We start from the raw sequence: 24417 nt of genomic DNA, 5'->3' as shown, positions 1-24417 counted from the left end.
TATTAATTCAGAACAATAAAATAGATTAATTCAATATATTATTATAACATCAACTTGAAAAGCAAATTAAAGATTTATTTTTATTAATATTTCGCAAAAATCTTATAACGATGAATAATGGACGATGAATGATAGAGTCATGTCACACGATTCTCTACTAACCCATATCAAATATTTTTCTAAATCTTGTCCCATTAAATAAATATATTGAATATAATATTGCGATAAAAATGCAAACATTCTTCGCAATTCATAACATTTTATTAAAAGTGCATTGATATTTGTTCGATAGTATTTAAAACTAATGTAAATCAATTTTTTTAATATTAAAAACTAAAATCTCTCTAAAATAAATACCATGTTTTATTTTCCTTTTTCAGCGTTTATAGACAATTCTGATATCTGTTAATCGCAAATTTTGCTTTTTTCGATTTTTTAACACAATAGACAAAAGTTATGAAACCTAACTGGGATTGTAGAAATCATTTAGTAGTTCAAAAGAAATATTAAATTTAATAATACTTATATTCTTGTTAATAAACTTTTTTGCAGTTAAAAATAAAAATATGTAACATAATAGTTCAATCATTGTCTATACGATCAAATAATTCTAGAATTATTTTATTATTTCATGTATTTTATGTTTCATTAAGTTTTATATTTCACGTATATATTTTGTAGTATTTAAACAAATTATAATACATAAAATGTAAACTAAAAAGATAATACAAAAATATTTATTTTTATACTTTTTAATAAAATTTAATGATAGTTCTCATATAATAATATAAAAGAATGTCAAAGTATATATACGTTATAAATAATGTTTCCACTATATTATAACGCAATGGATTTTTATTACAATGTGTAGTTTTATGTAAAAAGTCTTCTTGCAAACTAATGCGTGACTTTATATATAAAAAGTCTGCTTGCAAATTACACAGGTACAAAACAACACGCAGGAAAATCTAGACATAAACCTTCACCTAAAAGCTCAAGTTACAATGTAACACAGCTCGTATTGCCTTGTTAGTTCAAAAGCATGCCTAACAAGATATAAAGCATTGCAACAATGACCAAAAGAAATGATAAAACGCACGTGTGTGTGTATATGTGTGTGTATATACAGGATGTTATTTTTTCTGCTAAACTGTGCTAGTATGTTTTACGAGTAAAAATAAGAAAAAAATTACATCTGCATATTCTTCATACTAAAAAAATCGTAATATGACACATGGTATTTTGACAAAGTTGTACAGTTCACTGATAGGTATCAATATTATTAATAATAACAGAAGATACAATGATCACCTTCAACGTTGTCAAGTAGTAAACACAACGACTACCTTTATTTAATCTGTTTACATGATTTGTGTTTATTGCTCTCTCTCTCTCTCTCTCATATACAATGAATATAATACGGTATTAATAACAAAAACAAGTCCGATATCATTTCATTTTATTTTTGTTATACTTACTTTTTAATTAAGCATTTGTAAGCCTATGTTTATATATGTTTTTTATTTCTACTCATAAAATACATACTGACACAGTGTGGTAGAAAAAACCTAAAACACTTTGTATAATGTGTGGATATATTCTCTTTATAAAACTCGAAAATAAGTGAATATTGAACTTGTCTTTTGTGTATTAAGATTATACATTATACAGAATAATAAAAAAATTTTTAATAATTGTCGTAAACTAAAAAAAAACAGAATAATTATAAGATATTTAACATTTTATATAATTTTAGAACTTTCATTATTTCTATCAATAAAAAAATCAGTGAATATAAATATACAATTAAACTAAGTATTTTTCTTTTAGATCTAAATTTACATATAAAATTTTACATATTACTTGATTGCCCGATATAAAATTGTCTATCGTTCACATAATTATTATTTAATTAAGATACATAACTTGTGTAAAAAGTAGCTTCTCAACGTATAAGATATTGAAATATTGAAATATAGCATGACGAAATAAATAAAATAAATCACGGTCATAAGAAATAAAATAAAAAAAATACTTAAGAAAATATATATTTATACATATTATATTCGAAAATCTATATATATATATATATATAATTTACTTTTTGTTATATAAATGCAGATTTTTGCATGAAAAGTTAAATAGTTATCTAAAATTAAAATATTTTATTTATAATAGTTATTACCACCCTAAAACATTTAAGAAAAATAATTGCAAATTATAAATCGTGTTAAAATCTGTAGTATGTGCGTCAAGAAAATAATAAAAAAGTGCGATAACAAAAAGTCTAGTAAGGAATAAAAAATCCAGCTAATAAATATAGAAAATGTTTATGGTAGCATTTCCTGAAGATAATAATAAATAATAATAGAATAAATAAGGATAAATTATTATTACATTGAACGTTAATGAAAATCTTGTTAAAAAGAATATATACCACGCTTCTGATTCTAAAGAATATAAAAAAGAATGTAAAAAGACGTCATTCAACATAATAGCAAACTAAAAAAAAACTTTAGCAAAGTGTACCTATTGCCAGTAATAACATCTTTATGTCTTCATGTTATGACAACACTTTATATTCTACAAAGTTCAAGACAGATGTATATATCTCAAATATATACATCTGTCTTGATATGAAAATCGATTAAACTATCTTTTAGTTCCAGGCTGAAATAGAATCAGTCCTCTTGCCCATGATATCATATAAAAACAAACACATAAACATAGTAAATATAATGCAAGATTGATTAAAAGCCAAATCAGGATTGCAAACACTTCTCTAAAATATCACGATCCATATATGAATAAATATTTGTAAGAAAGATTTGTAAAGGTTGTAATTTATATAACATTTTATAAAAGAGTAAATAAATTATAAATTCCAATTCAAATTCAAATATAGATCAAAATTCTGATTACAATTTACAGAGTCTTAAATTGTTGTTTAAAAAATAATTTTGTTTATTAATTTTCTGCGGCATATTATTATTATATAATAATACATTTATACCATTGTTATTAAAATGATCTTATCGCAATGTCAAATAAGAAACAATAAGCGTATATACGTAATAAAATGCTGATATAGGTCAAAAACCCGTCGTGATAATTTATGATTAACATTTTGCGTCATTCTTGTCGCCAGTCTGGCGCATATCCATCGCATATTATATATCCTAAGACGTCAGCAAGTCGAGATATTCAGTCATTTACACGCGCCTGCTATTAATTAACAAAGTTTCACATTATGTCGTATCTTGTCAGATTTTGCAATAATGAATATATAGCAGTTACATGATTTATATTATCATGTAAACGTCAACAAGCTTTTATAAAAGACTGCTGAGTTTTCCAAATAATTGCAATGATATTCTAATCGTGTGATGTATATATATTTGATATAAAACAGTTTCAATTTCTATTTGACTGAATGCCAATTTTTTCACACTATGTTCACATGTATTTTTTAATCGTTCCCGTACTTTTATTGCGATCTCAAGTGACTTAAATTTTTCATAGTAAATATATGTATATCAACACAGTCGAGAGAATAATCTCGATACTTTTAACGCATTATTATAATAATAAATCAAATGATGGATAAGTTTTTTTAAGTATATCTTAATATTTTCAAAGACATTTAAGTCATTACATTGAAATACTAACCATCACAATAATAAATCTACAATCCAACAGATATTTTTTAAAACAATAGGAAAAATGTGCATATGTAAAGCAATATAATAAACGTATAATGATTTATTATTTGTATTAGAGTAATTTTGAAATAAATTTTTTATGTAATAATAATAATATTATTAGTTATATATAATATTAATCAATTGCTACAGTTCGTATGCATATTCTTATATATCTACTATTTTTGAAAGTTCTATAATTTATACTAAGAAAAAGTAAAATATTGATTTATAAGTAAACTTACTCTTGGGAGAGATTAGGCTGCTGCGTAAGACTTTCTGCTAAAATATCCACATTTTTTCCCACCTGCACATTGTCATTGGTGATTTTCTTAACGCTAGCAGAGACTGTAGTAGCTTCTTCCTGTATAATACAATGTAAAATACATGAAATAAATTGTACATGTATACATATGTATTATCATATAACAACAATATACATATTATTTATCATATATGTCTAATATAAATATTCTTTTTTTTTTGCAAGAAGAATTAAATTATGTAATTATCTTACCTGACGATATTGATCATTCTGATTAGTCTTAAAAGTCATTGTAGTTTGAGTTTTGATATCCAATATGGATGACTCAAAACTTTCATGGTGGTCATAATTGAGCGTAACATTACTGTAAGCCTCATAAGTCTCATTCTTTTCAGAATGTAAAGAAGAATCTTCAGATTGTGCGCCTTCTGAAGCTACTATCAGGAACAGAAGTCCACTGTAAGAAAATAAAATTATCTTATTATTAAAGTTATTTCATTTAAATGTATTAATTGTATAGCAAATTATTATATATTAAATTATTATTATATTAAATATATTAATTAAATATAATGTAATATAATATAAAAATAAATCACTATCTCTTTCATAAAATATTTAATTTTGTAAAGTTGAATAATTCTACTGTAAATTAAATTTCTGTTACAACTTAATCAAAATGGAAATTAATCAATTTTAAGTTATCAGAAATCTATTCGTACAAAAGTTGACTCAGTTATGTCAAGATGTATATTTAATATTAATTTATTTAAGAGATTATACTTAATGTATTAATAAATAAAATTCAATTCAAATTTTATCAAAGTACAACTTTTGAAAAATTGTATAAAAAAATTCTTTAATACATCCTATATAAATTATAATTAATTAATTTTTTGTTCTATCAAATTAACATAACAATTTCTACTGAAGAGCATTTAAAAAAAAATACTTAGGAATACTATTAATGAATAATTTAACAAGTTTATAAAAATTGAAATTTGAAACTTTATCCAATTGCATAACATATGAAGAAAAATTAAAAACTTGAGCAAGAAACTTGTTTTCTCATTCTGATTACAATCATAAAAGAAATCATAAACTAGAATTTATCGCGACTACTACAGTTTATTACTCTACGTAATCAAAATTCAATCTACGAAATTTCAGTTACGTTTGAATATGATCCGATGTGTACTCACCTGGACACCATCGATATCAGGAGCAGCGCCCAGTAGACGTACAACATGCGGGATCTCATCCTTTTCTTTTACAGAACATCAATGTTTTTGTCCACCGCATTAGGAGCAACTTTTTTTCACACACGTTGTTGTGATTAAACGCGCGGAAACGGATACGAAATGTATTATCGCCAATGCTGTTAACAACATCGACGACCAACACCACCACCGCTACCAACTACCACTACTACCACTATCATCACCACCACCACCGTTACCGCAAAAAACTGACGTGGTGTATTAACGGAAAACTTCCGGCGCCCAACGAGATCGCGATTCGCTCATCGGAGGCGCGAATACAAACACGTTCAACGAATTGAAAATGCGTTACGTTTACGCGGATCTTTACCGATGTGCGTGCAAATTTTCTCGTGAAAAAATGACATTACGGATTTGACAAGAATACGCGCGTCTACACGCAAAAAGAGTCGTGAGTCGTGACTGCTCGTGTGACTAAACGAGAACAGCTGATTGCCTCAGCGCTCAGCGCATGCGCGCCGCGATTTGTCTAATCCTGCTCGTTTTCGAGTGTGTTCGGAAATTTTACTCAGAGCATGATATAGCTTAATGGACCAATCAAGACAAAAAAATTTTTGCTTCTTTGTCCTGATTGGTGAATTAAATGCTATTTTATCTCATAAATAGGATTTTTAAATGCGCCTTTATTCTGTACTTTCTTAAATAAAGTTTGTTCTTCGTAACTAAACTTCTTGCACCTTTTATATTTTTCTCTCTTTCCCTCCAACTTTCAAATATATATCTATCTTATTTTATTCCGTTCTAGTTCAGCTTCAAAGAACAAATCTATAGATTTTGCTACGCGGGCTTTTAACCGCAACTTGGATGATAGAGTCACGTTTCGTTTATTTGTAACAATTTATATGCAATAATGGAAGTGAATAATGATTTGACGACTTCCACAGATAATACGTAAGTATCTCGATTTAAAATTTTGATAACTGCATGTTCAATTACGAACAAAATTGGTAGAACATTCAATATACCATTTATTAATATAAACCATAATAATATTTAAAATTTAAATAATAAAAATAATTTTGTACGTAATGAAAAAAGATTTATTATTTGGCAAAATAAGTATGCTAACATTGTTGTAATGTCATATATCAAACTAACTTATTAATTTTAAATAAAAAAAATTTGTACATTTCCTTTGTAAAATAATGAAAGATATAATGAAATATATACATTTTGATGCTGAATTTTTTTCTCATAGGATTGCAGTGGAATCATTAAGACGATTTATCAATCGTCCAATAATAGCAATCTTTTCTGATTTGGAAAATCCTGTCACAGAGCAGATGCTTTGTTCTCTTTTAGAATCTTTATTGAAAAGATCCTCTACCTTAATACCTGTATTAATCCCACCATTCAGTAATGATACAACAAATCAAACTCTACAACAATATGAAGGTAACATATTTGCATCTGAGCAATATATAATATGAAAATATATATTTCATAATGCGATGTCAATTATATATTTCTAGCATTTACAACATGGTTGTTCGGTACAATGTTTTATTTGACATGTACGCCGTCAAGCAATGTGGTGCTTTCAAATAGTATTGAAGTACAAGCTTGTATGCTCAGGATATTATCAAGGCATCACAAAACAATGTTTCATACTATTAGTTCAGAATATTTAAGTATATTTGATGGTATGTAATAATAGATTTAGATAAAATAGGAGAGAATCAAATATATGATAAAGATATTGATATAATTATATTCTATTAATATAATTATATTGACAAGTATTTATTGCTAATTATAAATATATATTTTTTACAGAGATAACAGAGTTTTATCTAAGTGGCAAAGAAACAGAAGAAATAACTTTCTCAAAGTTTTATACAGAAAAGAATATTATACAGGATTTGGACTTGACACCATTTCCTGCAAAGACTAAAGTGTCAAATGTGCTATCAGTATATGCATCATTATTGAAGGTTTTTTTTTTTTAATTTTCTACTTTTCTAATTAAACAATTCTTTAATGAAATTATTTGTTATTAAATTAATTATAAAATAATTATTAAATTAATTATCAAACAATTCTTTAATGAAATTATAGCTTGTTTTTAATAATTATATTTGTAAAATAAAAATGATATTTGTATTGATAGATAATTATAAAGACTGGTATATCAGTTTGGGATCAAGTAAAACTATGGGATAAAGCTACAACAATGATTGTTAAACCTTCTCCAGATTTGCAAGTGGAAGCTTTACAGTTGTGCATAGAAATAATGAAGAACTGTACTGTTCATGATTGGGTAAGTAAATAAAATTTAAAAATAAAGTTTGTATTACATTTTGAAATATTATATTTGGGTTTTTTTATAGGAACTTAAGACTAAAGTTACATATAGTTTAGAAATAGTGAAAAATCTTCCAATTTGGTTTAATTCAAATCAATCGTCAATACACTTGTCCCAATTAGCAGAAACATGGATACATTTGATAGAATTATTACCTGTTTCATTTAATGTCATGGAATTGTGTTTCCAAATTATTGATTTTATAGCTTCTGAATTTGTTAGTGAGTATTTTCTTATATATTTTATTTAAATTTATATACATATTTAAATATGTTATAAACTGTTATTACATCTGTTTTTCAGCATGCAATGCAAAAACTGAAGCAATAAAAAAATTGATGGAAGCAGCTTGCTGTAAAATTAAACAATATTTAGTTGAAGAACCAAAGCCCTGTAGCATATTAAAAGCTGAGAAATTATTGACTTACTTCGTACATTGCTCAGTCTGTATAATCATTAGTATATTTAATTAATATATTTATATAATTTATTTTCTATATTTTAAAATAATTTATATCTTTTTAGGCTGTAATTGACATTTTTATGCAATTTGTTTTTATTGATATTAAACGAGTTGCTGTACCGAATAAAGTTGTTCTTGCAACAGAGATAAGTGAGAAATGGAAATTATTAAGAAAAGAGTTAATAAGTTTCGTACAGACTGAGAAATTCACACAAGTACTATACATTATCAAGGCTTCAGCTTTATTACAATTGTGGTTGAAAGAACAGAAATTTCAAATAAAATTATATGAAAATTATTTGAACATTATATTAAAAATTCTTATGCAAAATTTAAATTCTGACACATGTCAAAATGAACAGCTTAACTTTCAAATTTTAATGAATTTAATGGCTCACAATGAATCGAATAAAGTTTTATTGCAATCAATATTAGCATTGCCATTTACTCAAACTTTCAAAGGATCTATGGACATTAGTCAAAAAATGGTGCAGAGAGCGAAATCTCTTGATGTTGAAACAATGTCAGAGTGTCTTGAAACTTTATGTGCGTATGGCAATGGAAAAGAAAGATTAAAATTATTACGTGTTTGTATATTAAATGGTGAAACACAAATAGCTATTGCAGCAGTGTTGTAAGTATTTTTGTATACTTTGTCACACTTTTTATATTCGTATTCATTAACTGCAAGTTATAATTTATATAGGAACAGTGTATTATTACTGAATGATGCAGACATAAAACTAGAAGATGTTTGTCAACATGTTTTAAATACTGCTTTGTCTTCGACGAAAATAGAAATACAAGAGGCTTTTGCAAATGTTTTAGGCCAGGTGGCTTGTGTTTCATCAGGAAGGGGAAGAATTATCAGGTATTGTATTGATATTTTTTTTATATTTGTGAAATATTGCAATAATAAACTGCTACGTTTATTTTTTAGCGAATCGTCTAATAACAGAAAATGGACAGTATATTGTAAATGCTGCACAGAGAATATAAAAGAAAATGATGAATCTAATATGAACTATCTGCCAAGAGCCTATAATCATATTTTTAATACATACTTCGATCTACTTACTTCAATTAACGGTTCCATACGTTTGCACATGTCTAAAAGCATTCTTTCTCTTTCGAATCACATAGAATTATTTAACTCAAATGAAGTAACAAAGAAATGGCTCCCTTATATACATGACGATAATGTTGAGATCCGGTTGAATATTGCATCAGTCATCGGGCGATTATTAAGTAATAAAATCTCTATAGTGAAGCGTAGCAATGAATGTTTACCGGATACTATACCAGATGACTTGGAAAAATATGTAGATTTAGTAATCACTGTTATAATCAATGCACTTATGACTGCATTAAATATCTTCAATCATTCTTTACACGAAACGTTACTCGACACTGCGAGGAATTTTGTATGGTAATATATATGTATATATTAAGACAGAGAGAGAGAAAGAAATTATATATACATATTTTTTAAAATTTTTAGTAAAATTTGCATAAATTAAATTACCTTTTTATTAATATAATGATAAAATTTTAGTGTCCCATTACATTTGACAGAAAGAAGAATTCTGGATGTATTTTTAATCACAATATTACATCCAAATTCGTTACCTACTGCTATAGCATCTGCTATAATTACATATCAAGATGTTGCTAACTTTCTAAATGTTTCTCCAAAGGCTTTGTATATTCGATATCGAAAAGACTTTTTAGAAGTAATTATTTTTTATAAATAATATTTCTTTTTGAATTTTTTTACAATTTATCTTGTTGCAGCTTATAATGAAAAGTGCAGTTAATAATTATATATATTACTCATATAATATGGCAACTACGGTACATCGCGTCGCTAAATGTATTGGCTATGAAGGATCACGTCAATTGCTACGCAAGGATGGTCACTACGCGATTTGCTTCTTGATTGCCCTTATCGTTGAAGTACCAAAAGCAAGTGCACTTTTAGATGATATAGCCGAATTGATAAATATGGATACAAAACAAATGCTTGAAGAATATTTTCCAGTATGTAAAATGATATAATTTAATCGCATTAATATAAATATAAATAATATAATGTAATCTATCGTTTTTTCCTTCTTTTTAGTATATTTACAGTTATGCATTTTTAAATATACCTTTCCGAATAGCAGAGTGTTTGAGACTAATAATGCGTATAACAAAAACTAGTCTTGAATTTCTTACAAAACAATCATTTATGGTAAAGATTAATTTTTGTTCTCAATAAAGTTAACTTTTATTATAAATCAAAATGGCCATGTATTATGTATATATCATTTTACAGGGAATTTTTGAAGAACTTATGTTAAATTTTTATGAATCTCCCAAAGGAATAATAGGCTTTTTAGAAATTATTTCAGAATACGATAGTAATCAGAGAGGAAATTTTGGTACAAAAGAGCAAGTTGTGAGTATTTATTTAATAATTATATAACGATTATCTCTTAAACACAACGTCAAAAATACCTATTACGATATTTATACACAGGCATCTTATTTGAATCTACGATTACATGGCATATTGGTGAACTTTGATATAAAACTCGGTCCTAAGTCAGATGAACATACACAGCAATCTGCACTTGCTTCATTAGCCGTTTTAATTCGATATATGGGTGCTACTTACTTAACTCCACTTAGATACAAAATTTTAGCCACATTAAGAACTTCACTTGGATTTAAAAGACCTGGTTTTCCGCGCTTAGTCTGCGATGCATGGGACGCGTTTATTCACAAGTATGTTAAAAAAGTATCATAAAAATTAAATTAATACAATGTGTAATATCTGAAACAATAATAATTATGTTTTTAAATAGTAATTCTTGTGAAAACTATTTTCAGTATAGCTATTGAAGATTTAGGATCATTATTTCCAACAATATGCGTATCATTAATGTCGTTGCAGAAAATATTTCCAGAAAAAGTCAACAATATGTTAGAATTTCTGATTATGCAAAATAATGGAGAACATAACAGTCATATTTCAGAACTATTTTTTATAGACGACATGGAAATTCCCACCGAACTATCCAATATAGTCAAGGCACATATTTTGCAAGCAAAGTAATTTTAACAATATAAATTTATAATTTATATTTTTAACAAGATTTTATAAAAAAATTTAATTTTAGACCTGAAGGATTTAATGCTAATTTAGAATTATGGTTGAAACGAATTACACATGAAACTGATGAAGTACGAATTAGAGCTCTGAAATATTTACAAACGTTTTTAGAAGAGCATCGCAGCGAACTGAACAAAATGATATTAAGTGAAACTGATGTTCATCCACTAATAGTTAAAGTATGTTTATCATTGTTATATATAAATGTTATGTATATTATGTATATATTATTTATTAGAACATTTAAATATTTTAAAGCTATTAGATACTTTGCTAATTGGATGTCAAGACAAAGATGAATCTATTCGTTTACGTTATGGAGAGTGTCTTGGAGAATTGGGAGCTATTGAACCAAGTCTTCTTCCACGAAGAATTATTTCCAGAGGTATTTCATTTTTTCTTTTTTTTATATTATAACTCATGTTTTTTTTAATTTTTTTCAAAATCATTTTAAAAAATTTTGTATTACAGAGGACAGTAAATTTATATCGGATATGAATGAGAAATTTGCCTGTGTAATACTTGTTGAACTTGTACGGGCTTTTCAAATGCAAAAAAATAGTCAAAGTATGGACTGTTTTTCGCTTGCTATACAAGTATGTAATTCTGTGCACATGTTTTACACACACATACACATATGCATTTATGATAAATTAAAAAAAAAGTTTATTTAAACGTGATCGACATTTCCAGGAAATATTAAGAGCGTATGACATTTCTCCACAAGGACGAAATAATGAATTGTGGAATAATTTGCCATTTACAACACAACAGATTATTTTCCCGTTTTTAACATCACATTATAAGATAGCGACTGTTAGTGATGATAACGAATTACCGCACCCTATTTACGGGTATGTTTTATAAAAGAAATTAATCTGAGTGTGTTATTTTGTTTTCAATTTTTTCATATTGTTTGTACTATTATTTCATTACAATTAATAACTGATTGATAAACACTTATAGATCCGAAGCTGGTTCTTCAGTCGAAAGCTGGGCTTATAGTTGGCTTTGCAGTATATTGAATGCTGTACATGATACAATGCTTCATAATATATTACAAACGTGCAAATTAGCATTCAAGCGAGATATAAAAACATTAATATTTTGTCTACCATATGTCATATGTAAGTTTAAGCATAAATTTAAAAATCAATGATTTTAATGCATGCATTTATACATAGTATATATCTTATACATAGTATATAACTTCCTTTCACTAGCATATGTAATTGCAAGTAATGGAGAAGAAATACATGTTAAACTTAAGCAAGAGATGTTGGCTGTAATTAACGTTGGAGAGAAACCTATATTAGATTCTGAACTTATGCGTCATTTGCCACTCCGGTATGGACAGAGTATAAAGGCCGATGACAAAAGAATCTCGGAGGAAACTAGACGTACACGCTGTTCACGGGTTAGCACGAGTTTTTTTAAACCATTTTAGCTACATTAACTTGATACTATCGTTAAATGTTATTATATGATTGCAACAGGTAGTTTTTTGTATATTAGATCATTTACAAAGATGGCTTAGAGAACGAAGATCACTGCAGGATAGTAGATATAAAGCGATAAAAAGTGCGTAATTAAAAGTGTCTATTTTACATATTGTTTTAATTTCTATACATATAAGTCGATTGGAATATGATTAGTTGTTTTATTAATATTTTTTAGAGTTTTGCAATGGATTGGACAGTCTAGTTGTGGCAAAAAGTTGTTATGAATCACGAGAATATCATCGAGCACTGATGTATCTAGAGCAACATATGGCTTTTTCTAACAAAGGTTTATCAGAATTAACAGAAGGTGATTTACTTGCTGTAAGTTATACTTTTTATAATTTGGTGTATTCTTCTAGTCTATATTTTTCTGTTCAACAATAGCCTTGATATGCCTTATTATAGAAAATTTATGCACAACTTGATGATCCCGACGGAGTATCCGGTATTCTAGCAACTCAGGATCAATCTCCTACACTGCAACAGCAGGTTTTAGCTCACGAAGTCAATGGACAACTTCAGGTAATTTTAAGAAATTTAAATAATTATATTGTTAAGAAGCAGTGATTTTAATCTATTATATTTTGAATATTTATGTCAATTTGCTTAGGATGCAGCTACATGTTATGAAAGGCTTGCACAGAAAAAAGACTTAAAACATACATACTTGCAAGGTATGATTCAATGTTATCTTGATTTAGATCATCCATTTACTGCCAAACACATATCTGAGGGTCTATTGAGTAACAGGTAAAATATTATCATAATAAAAATGTATAGTTAAATTATTAGTGAATTTAAATATTTTCTGAATTATCTTACAACAGACCAGAACTGGAGCCTCTCATAACTGAACATGAACTTTTTTGGAGGCTTGGTCATTTTTCCCGATTTGAAGAGACTTCGCAAAAAAATATAAAACATGTATTACTAGATGATCTTATAAAAGGAACAAAACCGGATTTGTTGTCATTAAAGAAAAATTTGGTATCGTTATTGGAAGATGCTTCACGACCTGGAGTTTATCAACAGAGTTACTCTTACATCATGAAGTAAATATTAATAATTTATATATATATTTTTTCTCTTTTTTTATACACACATACACACACACACATGCATTATATTTTTTCAAAATATATTTGTCATATAATTTCCAGATTACATATATTGAACGAATTTGACAAAGCAGTTTCAATGATGTTAAATGACGCAGAAGGTCTTCCAACAATATTGGAAGAATGGGAAAAACGTGGACAATTATTAAGGGCATCTCGCGATCTAGAGTTTGTCTTGAGTATGCGTAGAGCTACTTTAGATTTAGCTGTGCAGTTACAACAAAAAATTCACAATACAGAGAATTTGATGCTTAAACAAGAAATTGGTAAAATTTGGCTGAAAAGTGCCAAAATTGCTAGAAAGTATGTATTTTATGTGTGTGTGTATATATATATATATATATATATATATATATATATATATATATATATATATGTGTATGACTCTTTAACTTTAGATATAATTTTTGTGTCAAATAAATTGTTTTACATTAGAGCTGGCTTGCATCAACAAGCATATATGCATATTTTATCAGCTAGTGATTCATGTCCACCACAACCATTGTATATAGAACAAGCTCAACTATATTGGCAAAAGGGTTGTCAAGAGAATGCTTTCACTACTTTAAATCGTAGTTTCTTAAATTATTTCAAACCAGCATTATATTACAAGGAATTAGCTTCAGGAAATTGTAATGAAGAAAGAAAACAATACGCGAAGGTTTGTAATGTTAAAATAATATTAAAATATGTAAATGTATTAACTATTAATAAGTATTATTAAAAAGTATATTTATAATTGTTTTATACTTATGTTTGTGTGTTTCACAGGCAAAACTTCTTTTTGCAAAATATAACGATGAAACTCTCAATGTTGATACAGACGGTTGTATCGTTAATTACAAAGAAGCGATAGAAGTATGGAGAGGATGGGAAAAAAGTTGGGTATCATGCGCTCAATATTACGACACTATCATTGAGAGAATGTCTGAAGACGACAAAGATAGAAGCAGACAGTAAGTTTGCTTTAACATAACTTAATTTTGTCATAATATGATTGAAATTAGAATTATGATTAAATTGTACTTTTCGTTAACAGAGATTTGCAAGTGCACATGATGAACTGTTATGGTAAATCGCTTCAATATGGCTGCAAGTACATTCATCATTCAATGCCTAAGATGTTGACCATCTGGTTAGATCATGCTTCTCGTGCTACGATTACTTCCGACCCAGCAGATATTGTTAGACTCCGTCAAGATCGTCTATTAAAGATGACTCAGATTATGGGTATCTATTTATAGATTAATAATAAAAGATTTGTGATGATAATACTCGATTATTTTATGATAATAATCAATTTTTATGTTGCAGATGTCTATCATTATAGATTACCGACATTTATGTGGCTGACGGCATTCAGTCAGCTTGTATCGCGAATTTGTCATCCATGTCAGCAAGTGCAAAATACTCTTCGCACAATTTTAGTGAAATTAATTTCTGCTTATCCTCAGCATTGCTTATGGATGATGGCATCAGTTTTTAATGTATATTTTATTAATAATATTACACAAAAATATAAATTTTTATAGGATAGAAATACATAGAATCTGCTCTTTTGTTAATTTTGTAGTCTTCGTATCCGGCACGGCAGAAACGATGTCAGGAAATCTTAAATAATTCACAATTGAAAACATCGGAAATGTCTAAACTTATCAAAGACTTTCACAAACTTTGGGAAAGATTGATCGAATTATCTAATAAAACAATACCAGACGTAAGTTTCATTATTTAATCGTAATATATGCAAGATTAGAATCATAATGGAAGTATATACAAAAATATGTCATAAATTAATAATATACATATTATATATTAATATACTTTTTATTTTAGGGGATGTTAAATACCACGGTGAATCAGTTGTCAAAAAATTTGCCGAGATTACTTGCAAGTAAAGATTTCAGTCCAATCATGATGCCAACAACAAAGTTTAGGCAACTACATCTTCCATCTAAGAATGCTTCAGTTGAAAATCATAATCCATTCCTATTGTACATATCGCAATTATTATCAAACCATTATTTTTTATTGCAATACGCTATGTTTCACGTTATAATATTTATAACATGTACAGGAGATGGGTGCATATCACGAAAATAGAAGAAAATGTGGTAATAATGCCATCGCTTCAACGACCACGACGAATTGCGTTGAGAGGGTCGGATGGTAAAGAATATCTGTTCATGTGTAAGCCAAAAGACGATTTACGCAAAGATTTCAGATTGATGGAATTTAATGATATCGTGAATAAGTATCTTCAAAATGACCGAGAATCGCGACAAAGGAGACTCTATATACGAACATACGTAAGACCTGTCCCTGATACACACACAGATTCGATACTGATTTTAATAAATCATTAAATATTTTCGATTTACAGAGCGTGGTACCATTGAACGAAGAATGTGGTTTAATAGAATGGATACCAAATTTGGTTGGTCTCCGGCCTACTATTATGAATTTGTATACAGAAAGAGGCAATGCATGTACAAATAAGGAACTAAAAACGATGTTATGTTGTAAGTCGTGATAATTTGATTATTAAGAGTTTAAAATTATTTAAAATTCTATATTTTAAAAACATCTTATCTCTGAATATTTTTATTAGCTTTGAGAGATCCATTGGAGAAGAAGAGGAAAATATTTCTAGAGAAATTATTGCCACGACATGCTCCTGTATTTGCCGATTGGTTTCGCATTATGTTTCCTGACCCATATGGATGGTATGCCAGTAAAATATATTCTATAATAAATTTTGCTTTCGTAATTTCTTACATATGTACATATTAATTATTTAACTTTTAAAAAAGGTACGAGGCTCGTACAGCATATATTAGAACAACCGCTGTTATGTCCATGGTGGGTTATATACTTGGACTTGGAGATCGTCACGGAGAGAATATATTGTTCGATTCTAAATGCGGAGATTGCGTACATGTTGATTTCAACTGCTTGTTTAACAGGGTAAATAGTTCTCATAATGGAAGTTTGGAACAAATCACAACGCGTTCAACTTGTAAATCTTTCTCGTATATTATATTTTCATTGTTACGTATTCATATGTATATAAACATGTGATTGTTGCATCTCATTCTATCAAATACCATATTTTATAATACCATATACTTTTTTAGGGTGAATTTTTCGATTGGCCTGAACGCGTACCGTTTCGCTTGACACATAATATGGTACACGCTATGGGTCCCCTTAAAATTGAAGGACCATTCAGACGCGCTTGCCAAATTACCATGCGAGTACTTCGACAAGAATCGAGCACATTACTAAGTGTACTCACACCTTTCGTTTATGATCCTCTTGTCAGTTGGAACAGAAATCAACCTGGTGATGCGGCTGAAAAAACAAATGAAAAAGTATAACAAAATACTCTTCTCTTACGTCAAATTGTCGAAGGAGGAATAAGAACAACATATTTATTTTTGTGTGTTTCAGGCTGTAGAACATATAAAGAACATTGAACAACGATTAAAAGGCTTGATTCGTTATCCTGGAAGAAAAGCAGAAAATATTGCATTACATCTTAGTGTCGAAGGGCAAACTAATCATTTGATTTTAGAAGCAACAAATATAGATAATCTGTGCCAAATGTATTTTGGATGGGGTGCATATTTATAACAAGTGGAATAGAATATCAAAAAATAACAAAAATACTTACATTTTATACAAACAAGATAAAATAATGTGTAGTATTGTACTAATCATGCTACATTGTCAGAATTTTTATATAATTTTGAATTATTATTATTACTATTTTTTCTAAATGTCTTAATTCTTAATCAGTAATCTACACAATTTTATTCAATTATAATCTGACATTACTTTCATCCGAGCTAAAACTTCGAAGCAGCATAAAGTATGAAACAGCAGTGCTCAACACCTATAAATCAAAGAAAGAATTAAATTTTTTGTTTATATATAGAGATTTTACAATTTTCATACATTTCTTAATACAATAGTATGATCATTTTTTTCTTACCGCATTAAAATTTTCCAAATGCATTACATAAAATTTTCCTGCAGTAATCTTACTATATTTTTGACTACGCAACATAAGTAGACATATTTCAGTTTTAAATGAAATCGGCAATTCATACCAAACAATTGTATAGATAGTTCTACTGATCATAGAACTCTGTGATAAAATAAATATCTATATATATCATTTTTATAAAATTATTTTTATAAGATATATTAATTTTATTTTACTGTTATCCACACACCTCGTATATTAGAGCATCACCGGGAATACAAAAAAGCAGTAATTGAAAAAGTGCCATAATTAAATATGAGATGTATTTAATTGATTTAGAAATTATACTTGCAGTTATATTTGCAGTTGCAATTTGAAGACCTACTAAACAGATAATGAGACTGCTGGCTAATGTTTGTAGAAATAACATTGGACTAAAAATTGTTTCCATATAATCACAAAACCTAGATGTAATAGTATGATATTTTATGTTATAATCATATATATCAGATAAATATATATTATTTCGTTTAAAATTATTACCAAAGAACTATATGGTGATGTTTAATAATGTTTAATATTTGTAATTTAATTTTTTGCACAATATTTCCTTTAATATATGTTTTACTATGTTGTATCTGGGAATAAGAAAAAATATTACACATAATAGCCGTTCACTTATATTACAATGATATGAAAGGCTTACGAAATAGCTACTAACAAGATCAAATTCAGTGTTAATATTTTTTATCTTTTCATTAAGTACTTTAAAATGTCCACATGTGTGAAATATTGCTGTTGCGATTAAAGTATCAGTTCCCAAAATAATAAGGCCACATAAGCTTGTTGCTACCATTTGCGAAAGATAAATAATCTATATAAACAAGTTATGTACACAGGATATTATCACACATACTCAATATAGTTTCAACCGAAAAAAATAAAACTCTTACCTCGTACATCGGAAAATTATAATAATTTTCTGGATATAAAGCTATGAATGGAAAATGCTTTGTACTATCATTGGTGTTTTTAATCACAGTAACAAATATTTCAATTATAGGTAGACTGAAGAAAAATACTAAAGAATTACAAATTAAAAATAAATATCCTTTAGTATACAAAGATCCTTTTTTTACATATCTATAAATAATAAGTAGTTAAACAATTAGTACACGCGTACACATAAATAATATAATACGTGCATTGTCCTTAAGTGCATTTGTGCACTTGTGTATTTGGAAAAAATTTTATTTACATTGCATATACATTTGCATGTTTCGAAACATGTGTCGTCATTATTTCCCAATAATCTGTTAACATATACTCTATAAAAGAATCCATTTTCCTTCTGTTGCTTACCCAAAATAGTGATTTTAATATGGCAAGTAAGATAGTAAGCAATACTGAACTGTAAAAATGTATACGAATTAAATAAGACGATTTCGAATATTCTTTCTTAAAACCATAAAAAAAATTAAATCGCAAAATAGTATACATGCGTGTAGAATTTGTTTATTCATTCAATGATGAGGAAATACACCATACCTTGTTTCCAGTACTATGGCCAAATCGTTCCAGTTTTTATAAATTTGCATTGCTTGCGGTATAACAACAGCAAACATACACATAAAACACATGATATATCTTACGATATTGGTTGGATAAAGGCCGACAAACTTTAAAACTTTTCTATTAATAAATACATAATTATTGATATCTCTCTCCATTTTACTTAAAAGGATATATAATAAAAAATAAAGTTTTGGGAGAAGCTAAATTCGCGAACTTTATATATCAGAGAACTAACGTTAACTAATATTAATAGACACAATATTAGAGAGATCTGCAAACAAACATAAATTTTTTAATGTTTAAAAACGTATCAATACATATTATAACGGTCTTTCACAGTTTGCATTCTACATTATGTTTAGTTTTCTTAATTGATTGTTCATTTTACTGAAGCAATTAGCAAACATTACTGATTAGTACTGAGTCAATTAGTAGGTGATTAGTAAGTGACTGTATTAAAGATATACATAGAGATGTATGACACAAAATGTAGGCTTTATAACTACCCTATGTTCATTAATATTTCAAATCTAATAATAGCTAATTTACTAGATCAACAGCTTTCATTATTGTAAGTATATAAAGACAAATTTATACTTTAAGACCTCTCTTCAGTATGTCTTTTCATTTATACATTTTAGTTAATAATGCTGCTTCTTTGATCAATTACTAATTAAGGCATTTGAAAAGAGACAAATTCCTTTTCCTTTGTACTTCCATCTTATACCTATTTATTATTTCAATGCAAAATACATGTATGTACTATAGAAGGAAAGTTGTGTATTCCAGGTGAACATATGCTCTTTACTATCTTTCTTGTACATTTGTTATAGCAGGATCAAATGTCCACAATTTCAATGAGACAACTCCAATGTGATGCTTATAACACTACTGGCAGTGAGACTAACAGGACATCGTGCAAATGTGGTGAAATTGATGGAACTATAGATAACAAGCCTCTGCCATAAGTAAGTTCTATAAAAAATCTTATTAAAATTTACAAAATTTCGTCGTTTTTCAATAGGACATATCCAGTAATAAATAATGATAATAATTCTTCCATTTCATTTGCTTACATCATAATTCGGAACATGGTGTAATATCATTTATAATATATTTATCTATATGTATTGAATACTAGTAGTACATATTATAATTTGATAACATCATAAGTATGTTTATCATAATATAACATTATAAAAAGTCATTATGTAAAAAGATGTTTTATGATCTCGTATTCTTTATGGACAATTAAACAATATGCACACACAATCATAGAATGTAGATTTTTGTGTCCCGAAAAAATCGTACTCACTCTCTATGTAGCGTTTCTCTGTACAAATCTGACGCTCTAATATGATTCGATGAAAACTTACAATGAAGTATCATGGTTTAAGGACATTTTCTGTCTATTTGACCTTTTCCATTATCATCATATTCTTGACTGGAGATCCACATTTGCTGAAAAGTACCGATCGATGCCAATATCGAACCGCCTATCCAAGCTCCGAATCTCCTTTCCGCACAACCGTTCGCGCTAATTAATTTGAGACGCATGCTAGAAGGTATTCTCATAGACAAATCTCTATTTAAACGCTCTGGAAAGCCCTATATGAATGTACAATATAATAATTTATTGATATATGTAAAAATAGTTATTTATACTTGATATCTTATTGAAACTGTACCTGAATAAACGAATTGCCACCAGTTACTACAACGCTTCCATAAAGCGCCGGTCGTACATCAACGTCACACATGCCAACACTGGTCGTAACAATATGTCCTACTCCCAACATGGTATTACCAACCATACCTCCACGCATCTGTACCATACTAGGATCAAACAACGCTTCTGGTATTCGAAATCTTTCACTTCCAAAATCCTTTAAAATTTTATTGTAGTCATCTCATCATTTTATATATAGTTACAGAACATTATTTAAGATATATACCTGATGATATCCAGTAGGGAATTCATATTGTACTGCAGGAATTGTAGAAACAATTTTCTCATCGTATGGTGTTTCTGATACCTGGAGAACTGTGGCTTGGAAATCCTGAATTACCTTTTTCACCATGTAATTATTCCAAGATTTAGTGACTTCAGGTAAACCTTTCTTTTTAACCCATCGTGGTTTATCATGGTCTTTGACTACCTCTTTGCTACCCACCATATAAGGGGGAGACAAATCAATATCATTGTCCTGCATTTAATCGAGATAAGTAAGATAAATGAGATTTCAAAAAGCATTTAAATTTGCATATTTGTGTACCTGTAAGAACTGTCTGCATTGCATACTTATATAATCTCCACCAAGGGGAGATTTAACAATAGCTTGTGTCAATACAAATCCATCTTGCACAGGTACTGCAGATGTATGCGTAGCACCACTATCAACAACAATACCAGTTGCTCTGCCATTTGCAAATGCAGCTAATACTGCATTCTTCACAAGAAAATAAGCTGGTACACTGTATTTTTCAAACATTAATTCAGTTAGCTTCTCTCTCTTACTGCGCACATTCCATGGTGATTCAGAGAATAATACAGGATGATACTCAGCATCAGATTGAATGATTTTTGAATATGTATAATCTAAAACCTAGAACAGAGAAATAAATACATACAGCTAAGTATTTTCAATATGAAAAATTTAATGTATATAACTTAAATTTCACATCAAATATTTATTTGTTACCTTTTCAAAGTGATCCCAATCTTCAATCATGCCATCTTTCATATAACTGACAACCTCCATATTTTTCCGTGGAACATGAAGAATTGTGGTATCAATGTAATATTTGGTCCCACTTTGTGTGATATTGCTATCAGGTTTCTTATCATCAATATCCATAGGTTCATTCTTAGTGACTGTACCATTGGCATCTTCTCCTATACCAACAACAGCCGGGATTTCTGCCTTTGGGGTATCTTCCTGAGCATAACCCACTCTTAAAGAATGATGGCCCAAATCAAAGACTAATGCTCCTATTTCATCTCCACCATAAAGCATACCTCCAGACATCTTAGAAGATTGTAGAATTTCTTCAAGAGAATAATATAATATAATTCTTCTCTTTTCTTTTTTCTCCTGATATTATTAAATACTAGTGCACGATAGTAAAAGGCAACTAGTACTAATACAAACAAAGTATATCTTAAATACTGTATTATCAATAAGCAAATACTCACCGCGTAACTTCCTTATAAAAATAACTCAAGAAAAGTGAGTATATGTCTATTTAACAATATTTTACATTAACATTTATTCTTGTCACTTTTGCGGTATTAGTATCGACCATAACCTCTACCTGGCAAGACTCTTTCAATGCCTATTGCCAATGCCGCCGATATATAAATGGTCGTATAGCTGCGTCATTGGAAGATACGAAAATCCTGAAGCGTTTGATCGGCCAATCAGGATGAAAGGAACCAAGATTTGTAAAACCCGTATCGCACTACGCCATTGAAAATTGAAAATTGAAAAAAAACAGAGAGAAACCTGAGAAACGCCATGAGCCCGTTTTCTTGAAACGCTTTTTCCCCCGGAACAGTGGCGCAACTAGATCCATTTTATAGCCGGCGGAACTACATGGCTGATCTACTTTTCGATGCCACGGTAAAACGACCGATTGGTTCGTGTCCGTGCTAGATTCATAATTGTAGATAAGAAAGATACACAGAAATCTTATAGATTTATTAATATATAGTTCATTATATGCTATTTTATGTCACATCTTTTTTCATTTTAATACATATCATAGAAAACAATATAGCTATATGTACTGGTAGAGAAATTATTAAAATTATTTTAAATATATATATATATATATATATATATATATATATATATATATATATATATAATATATAAATTTACATATTTATTATATATATAAAATAGAAATCTTCTAAGATACAACTAATTGTACGTATACATGTATACTGTATTAAAAAAATATTTTAATAATAATTTTAAACATATATATAATACGTATAGATGTGTGTGTATATGTTATTATTGAAATACTTTTTAAAAAATTATTAAACTTAATATGTATATACGCGTACATAAAGAATATTATTTGATACAATAAATCTCTAAGATACAAGATAAATTAATTTTATTATAAATTAATTGTACCTCATCATTGTTAGAAAACTTCTATTTTTTCAGAAATAATCGTTAACACCACTGACATAACTTTCATTGCATGTTTGTTCATTATAAATTAATAAATGTAACAAAAAAAAACAGAATCGTTTGTACACTAGGTATACATATAAGATTACTTATTTACAATTAGTTAAAATACATTTTACGAATTATTTTGTAATTGCGTTACACACTTTAAAGTGCGTTAAATGCATGAAATAATAATATCATTTTAGTTAGAGAATTTTATATGCATTTTAGAATTACTTGATATATGTATTTCAACGCATCATACAGTATGGCAGAGGAAGAAAGAGAGAAAGCGGAAGAGCATACTGTCCTTGACGTCACATGTTGAGTAGTAAAAGAGGGAAGAGTCCGGCGTACGTGACTCGTGACCCGTGACCCGTGACAGCCGTGAGTCATTCGTTCCGAGTCAAGCGGGCGTAATGACAGTTCGCGCACGTGCTTTTACTCCGGCGCCTGACGTTCGGTCACCTCGAGGTTGAGCGCGCCGTAAATGTTTCTCGAACTATAATACATATAATAATACTATGTGATAAATCCTAACGTGTTAAAATACGTCTAAAAAGATTGTAAAATATAATGAAATAATAACATTTGATCTCGGTGACATATAACGCGTTATTGTTCACATTTGTCTCGGCTCTGTCTCGTAATCGCGATCGCGGTCGTATTTTCACTCATATAATTCTGATTTCGATCACGAAACTGTTATCGGAGGTCGTATTTATTAAAGCCAACTGCGTAATTGGCTTTAATTAGCAGCAATTAATAAAAGTTTCTTTTCCCGAAATTAGTATATCAAATTCTGTTGTTAAAATTGTAATAAACCAAATAGGTGAATTAAACGTGTTAAACTGATGAAAAATATTA

The 24417-nt window shown here is 28.4% G+C and overlaps 4 protein-coding genes across 4 annotated transcripts in view; 1 reads left to right on the top strand and 3 right to left on the bottom strand.

Moving 5' to 3' along the window:
* The window catches only part of LOC140666360 (SUN domain-containing ossification factor), a 44714-nt gene extending 39246 nt beyond the window's left edge, over nt 1-5468 (bottom strand). Inside the window, exons 1-3 of the mRNA XM_072893476.1 lie at nt 5169-5468; nt 4219-4423; nt 3947-4065 (exon numbers count right to left, since the gene is read on the bottom strand). Of these exons, the coding sequence (XP_072749577.1) occupies nt 3947-4065; nt 4219-4423; nt 5169-5227 (383 nt within the window). The 5' untranslated portion in view covers nt 5228-5468. The remainder of the gene's footprint in view (nt 1-3946; nt 4066-4218; nt 4424-5168) is intronic.
* Nucleotides 5469-5510: 42 nt separating this feature from the next.
* On the top strand, nt 5511-17975 carry LOC140666359 (serine/threonine-protein kinase ATR). The gene is made up of 41 exons (XM_072893475.1): nt 5511-5637; nt 5992-6137; nt 6445-6641; nt 6719-6889; nt 7023-7180; nt 7357-7506; nt 7577-7772; nt 7855-7994; nt 8077-8648; nt 8721-8885; nt 8955-9443; nt 9570-9747; nt 9809-10054; nt 10137-10250; nt 10335-10457; nt 10539-10786; nt 10892-11113; nt 11182-11353; nt 11433-11559; nt 11646-11770; nt 11868-12028; nt 12141-12301; nt 12398-12591; nt 12671-12755; nt 12852-12997; nt 13082-13198; nt 13287-13426; nt 13504-13728; nt 13837-14097; nt 14230-14455; nt 14566-14750; nt 14834-15024; nt 15109-15281; nt 15368-15511; nt 15631-15788; nt 15872-16103; nt 16178-16316; nt 16406-16520; nt 16608-16761; nt 16932-17168; nt 17248-17975. Exons 2-41 carry the CDS (start codon nt 6097-6099, stop codon nt 17428-17430), a joined length of 7461 nt encoding a protein of 2486 aa, XP_072749576.1. The 5' UTR covers nt 5511-5637; nt 5992-6096; the 3' UTR covers nt 17431-17975.
* LOC140666363 (odorant receptor 13a-like) lies at nt 17563-19813 on the bottom strand. The gene is made up of 8 exons (XM_072893480.1): nt 19334-19813; nt 19044-19196; nt 18739-18928; nt 18507-18659; nt 18329-18423; nt 18036-18249; nt 17792-17947; nt 17563-17692 (listed from the first exon to the last, which is right to left on the bottom strand). The coding sequence occupies exons 1-8, from the start codon at nt 19513-19515 to the stop codon at nt 17618-17620; spliced, it is 1218 nt and encodes a 405-aa protein (XP_072749581.1). The 5' UTR covers nt 19516-19813; the 3' UTR covers nt 17563-17617.
* Nucleotides 19814-20572: 759 nt separating this feature from the next.
* On the bottom strand, nt 20573-22815 carry Bap55 (Brahma associated protein 55kD). The gene is made up of 6 exons (XM_072893479.1): nt 22557-22815; nt 22063-22409; nt 21637-21966; nt 21316-21567; nt 21049-21246; nt 20573-20968 (listed from the first exon to the last, which is right to left on the bottom strand). The coding sequence occupies exons 2-6, from the start codon at nt 22387-22389 to the stop codon at nt 20753-20755; spliced, it is 1323 nt and encodes a 440-aa protein (XP_072749580.1). The 5' UTR covers nt 22390-22409; nt 22557-22815; the 3' UTR covers nt 20573-20752.
* Nucleotides 22816-24417: the final 1602 nt, after the last annotated feature.

Source organism: Anoplolepis gracilipes, chromosome 5, assembly GCF_047496725.1.
Source record: "Anoplolepis gracilipes chromosome 5, ASM4749672v1, whole genome shotgun sequence".
Taxonomy (NCBI): domain Eukaryota; kingdom Metazoa; phylum Arthropoda; class Insecta; order Hymenoptera; family Formicidae; genus Anoplolepis; species Anoplolepis gracilipes.
Note: the sequence above shows the minus strand (reverse complement) of the source record. Positions and strands in the feature narration are given on the sequence as shown.

Bases quoted from the DNA above. Each gene is read 5' to 3' on its own strand.
- LOC140666359 (XM_072893475.1), top strand. From the start codon at position 6,097: ATGGAAGTGAATAATGATTTGACGACTTCCACAGATAATAC. The intron at 6,138-6,444 runs GTAAGTATCTCG...TTTTTCTCATAG, and splicing joins ACGACTTCCACAGATAATAC to GATTGCAGTGGAATCATTAA. The intron at 13,199-13,286 runs GTAATTTTAAGA...CAATTTGCTTAG, and splicing joins AAGTCAATGGACAACTTCAG to GATGCAGCTACATGTTATGA.
- LOC140666363 (XM_072893480.1), bottom strand. From the start codon at position 19,515: ATGGAGAGAGATATCAATAATTATGTATTTATTAATAGAAAAGTTTTA. The intron at 18,660-18,738 runs GTAAGAGTTTTA...TTGTTTATATAG, and splicing joins ATAATTTTCCGATGTACGAG to ATTATTTATCTTTCGCAAAT. The intron at 17,948-18,035 runs GTGTGTGGATAA...ATTTTATCACAG, and splicing joins GTGATGCTCTAATATACGAG to AGTTCTATGATCAGTAGAAC.
- Bap55 (XM_072893479.1), bottom strand. From the start codon at position 22,389: ATGTCTGGAGGTATGCTTTATGGTGGAGATGAAATAGGAGCATTAGTC. The intron at 21,247-21,315 runs GTATATATCTTA...AAAATTTTAAAG, and splicing joins TCCCTACTGGATATCATCAG to GATTTTGGAAGTGAAAGATT. The intron at 20,969-21,048 runs GTACAGTTTCAA...ACATTCATATAG, and splicing joins GTGGCAATTCGTTTATTCAG to GGCTTTCCAGAGCGTTTAAA.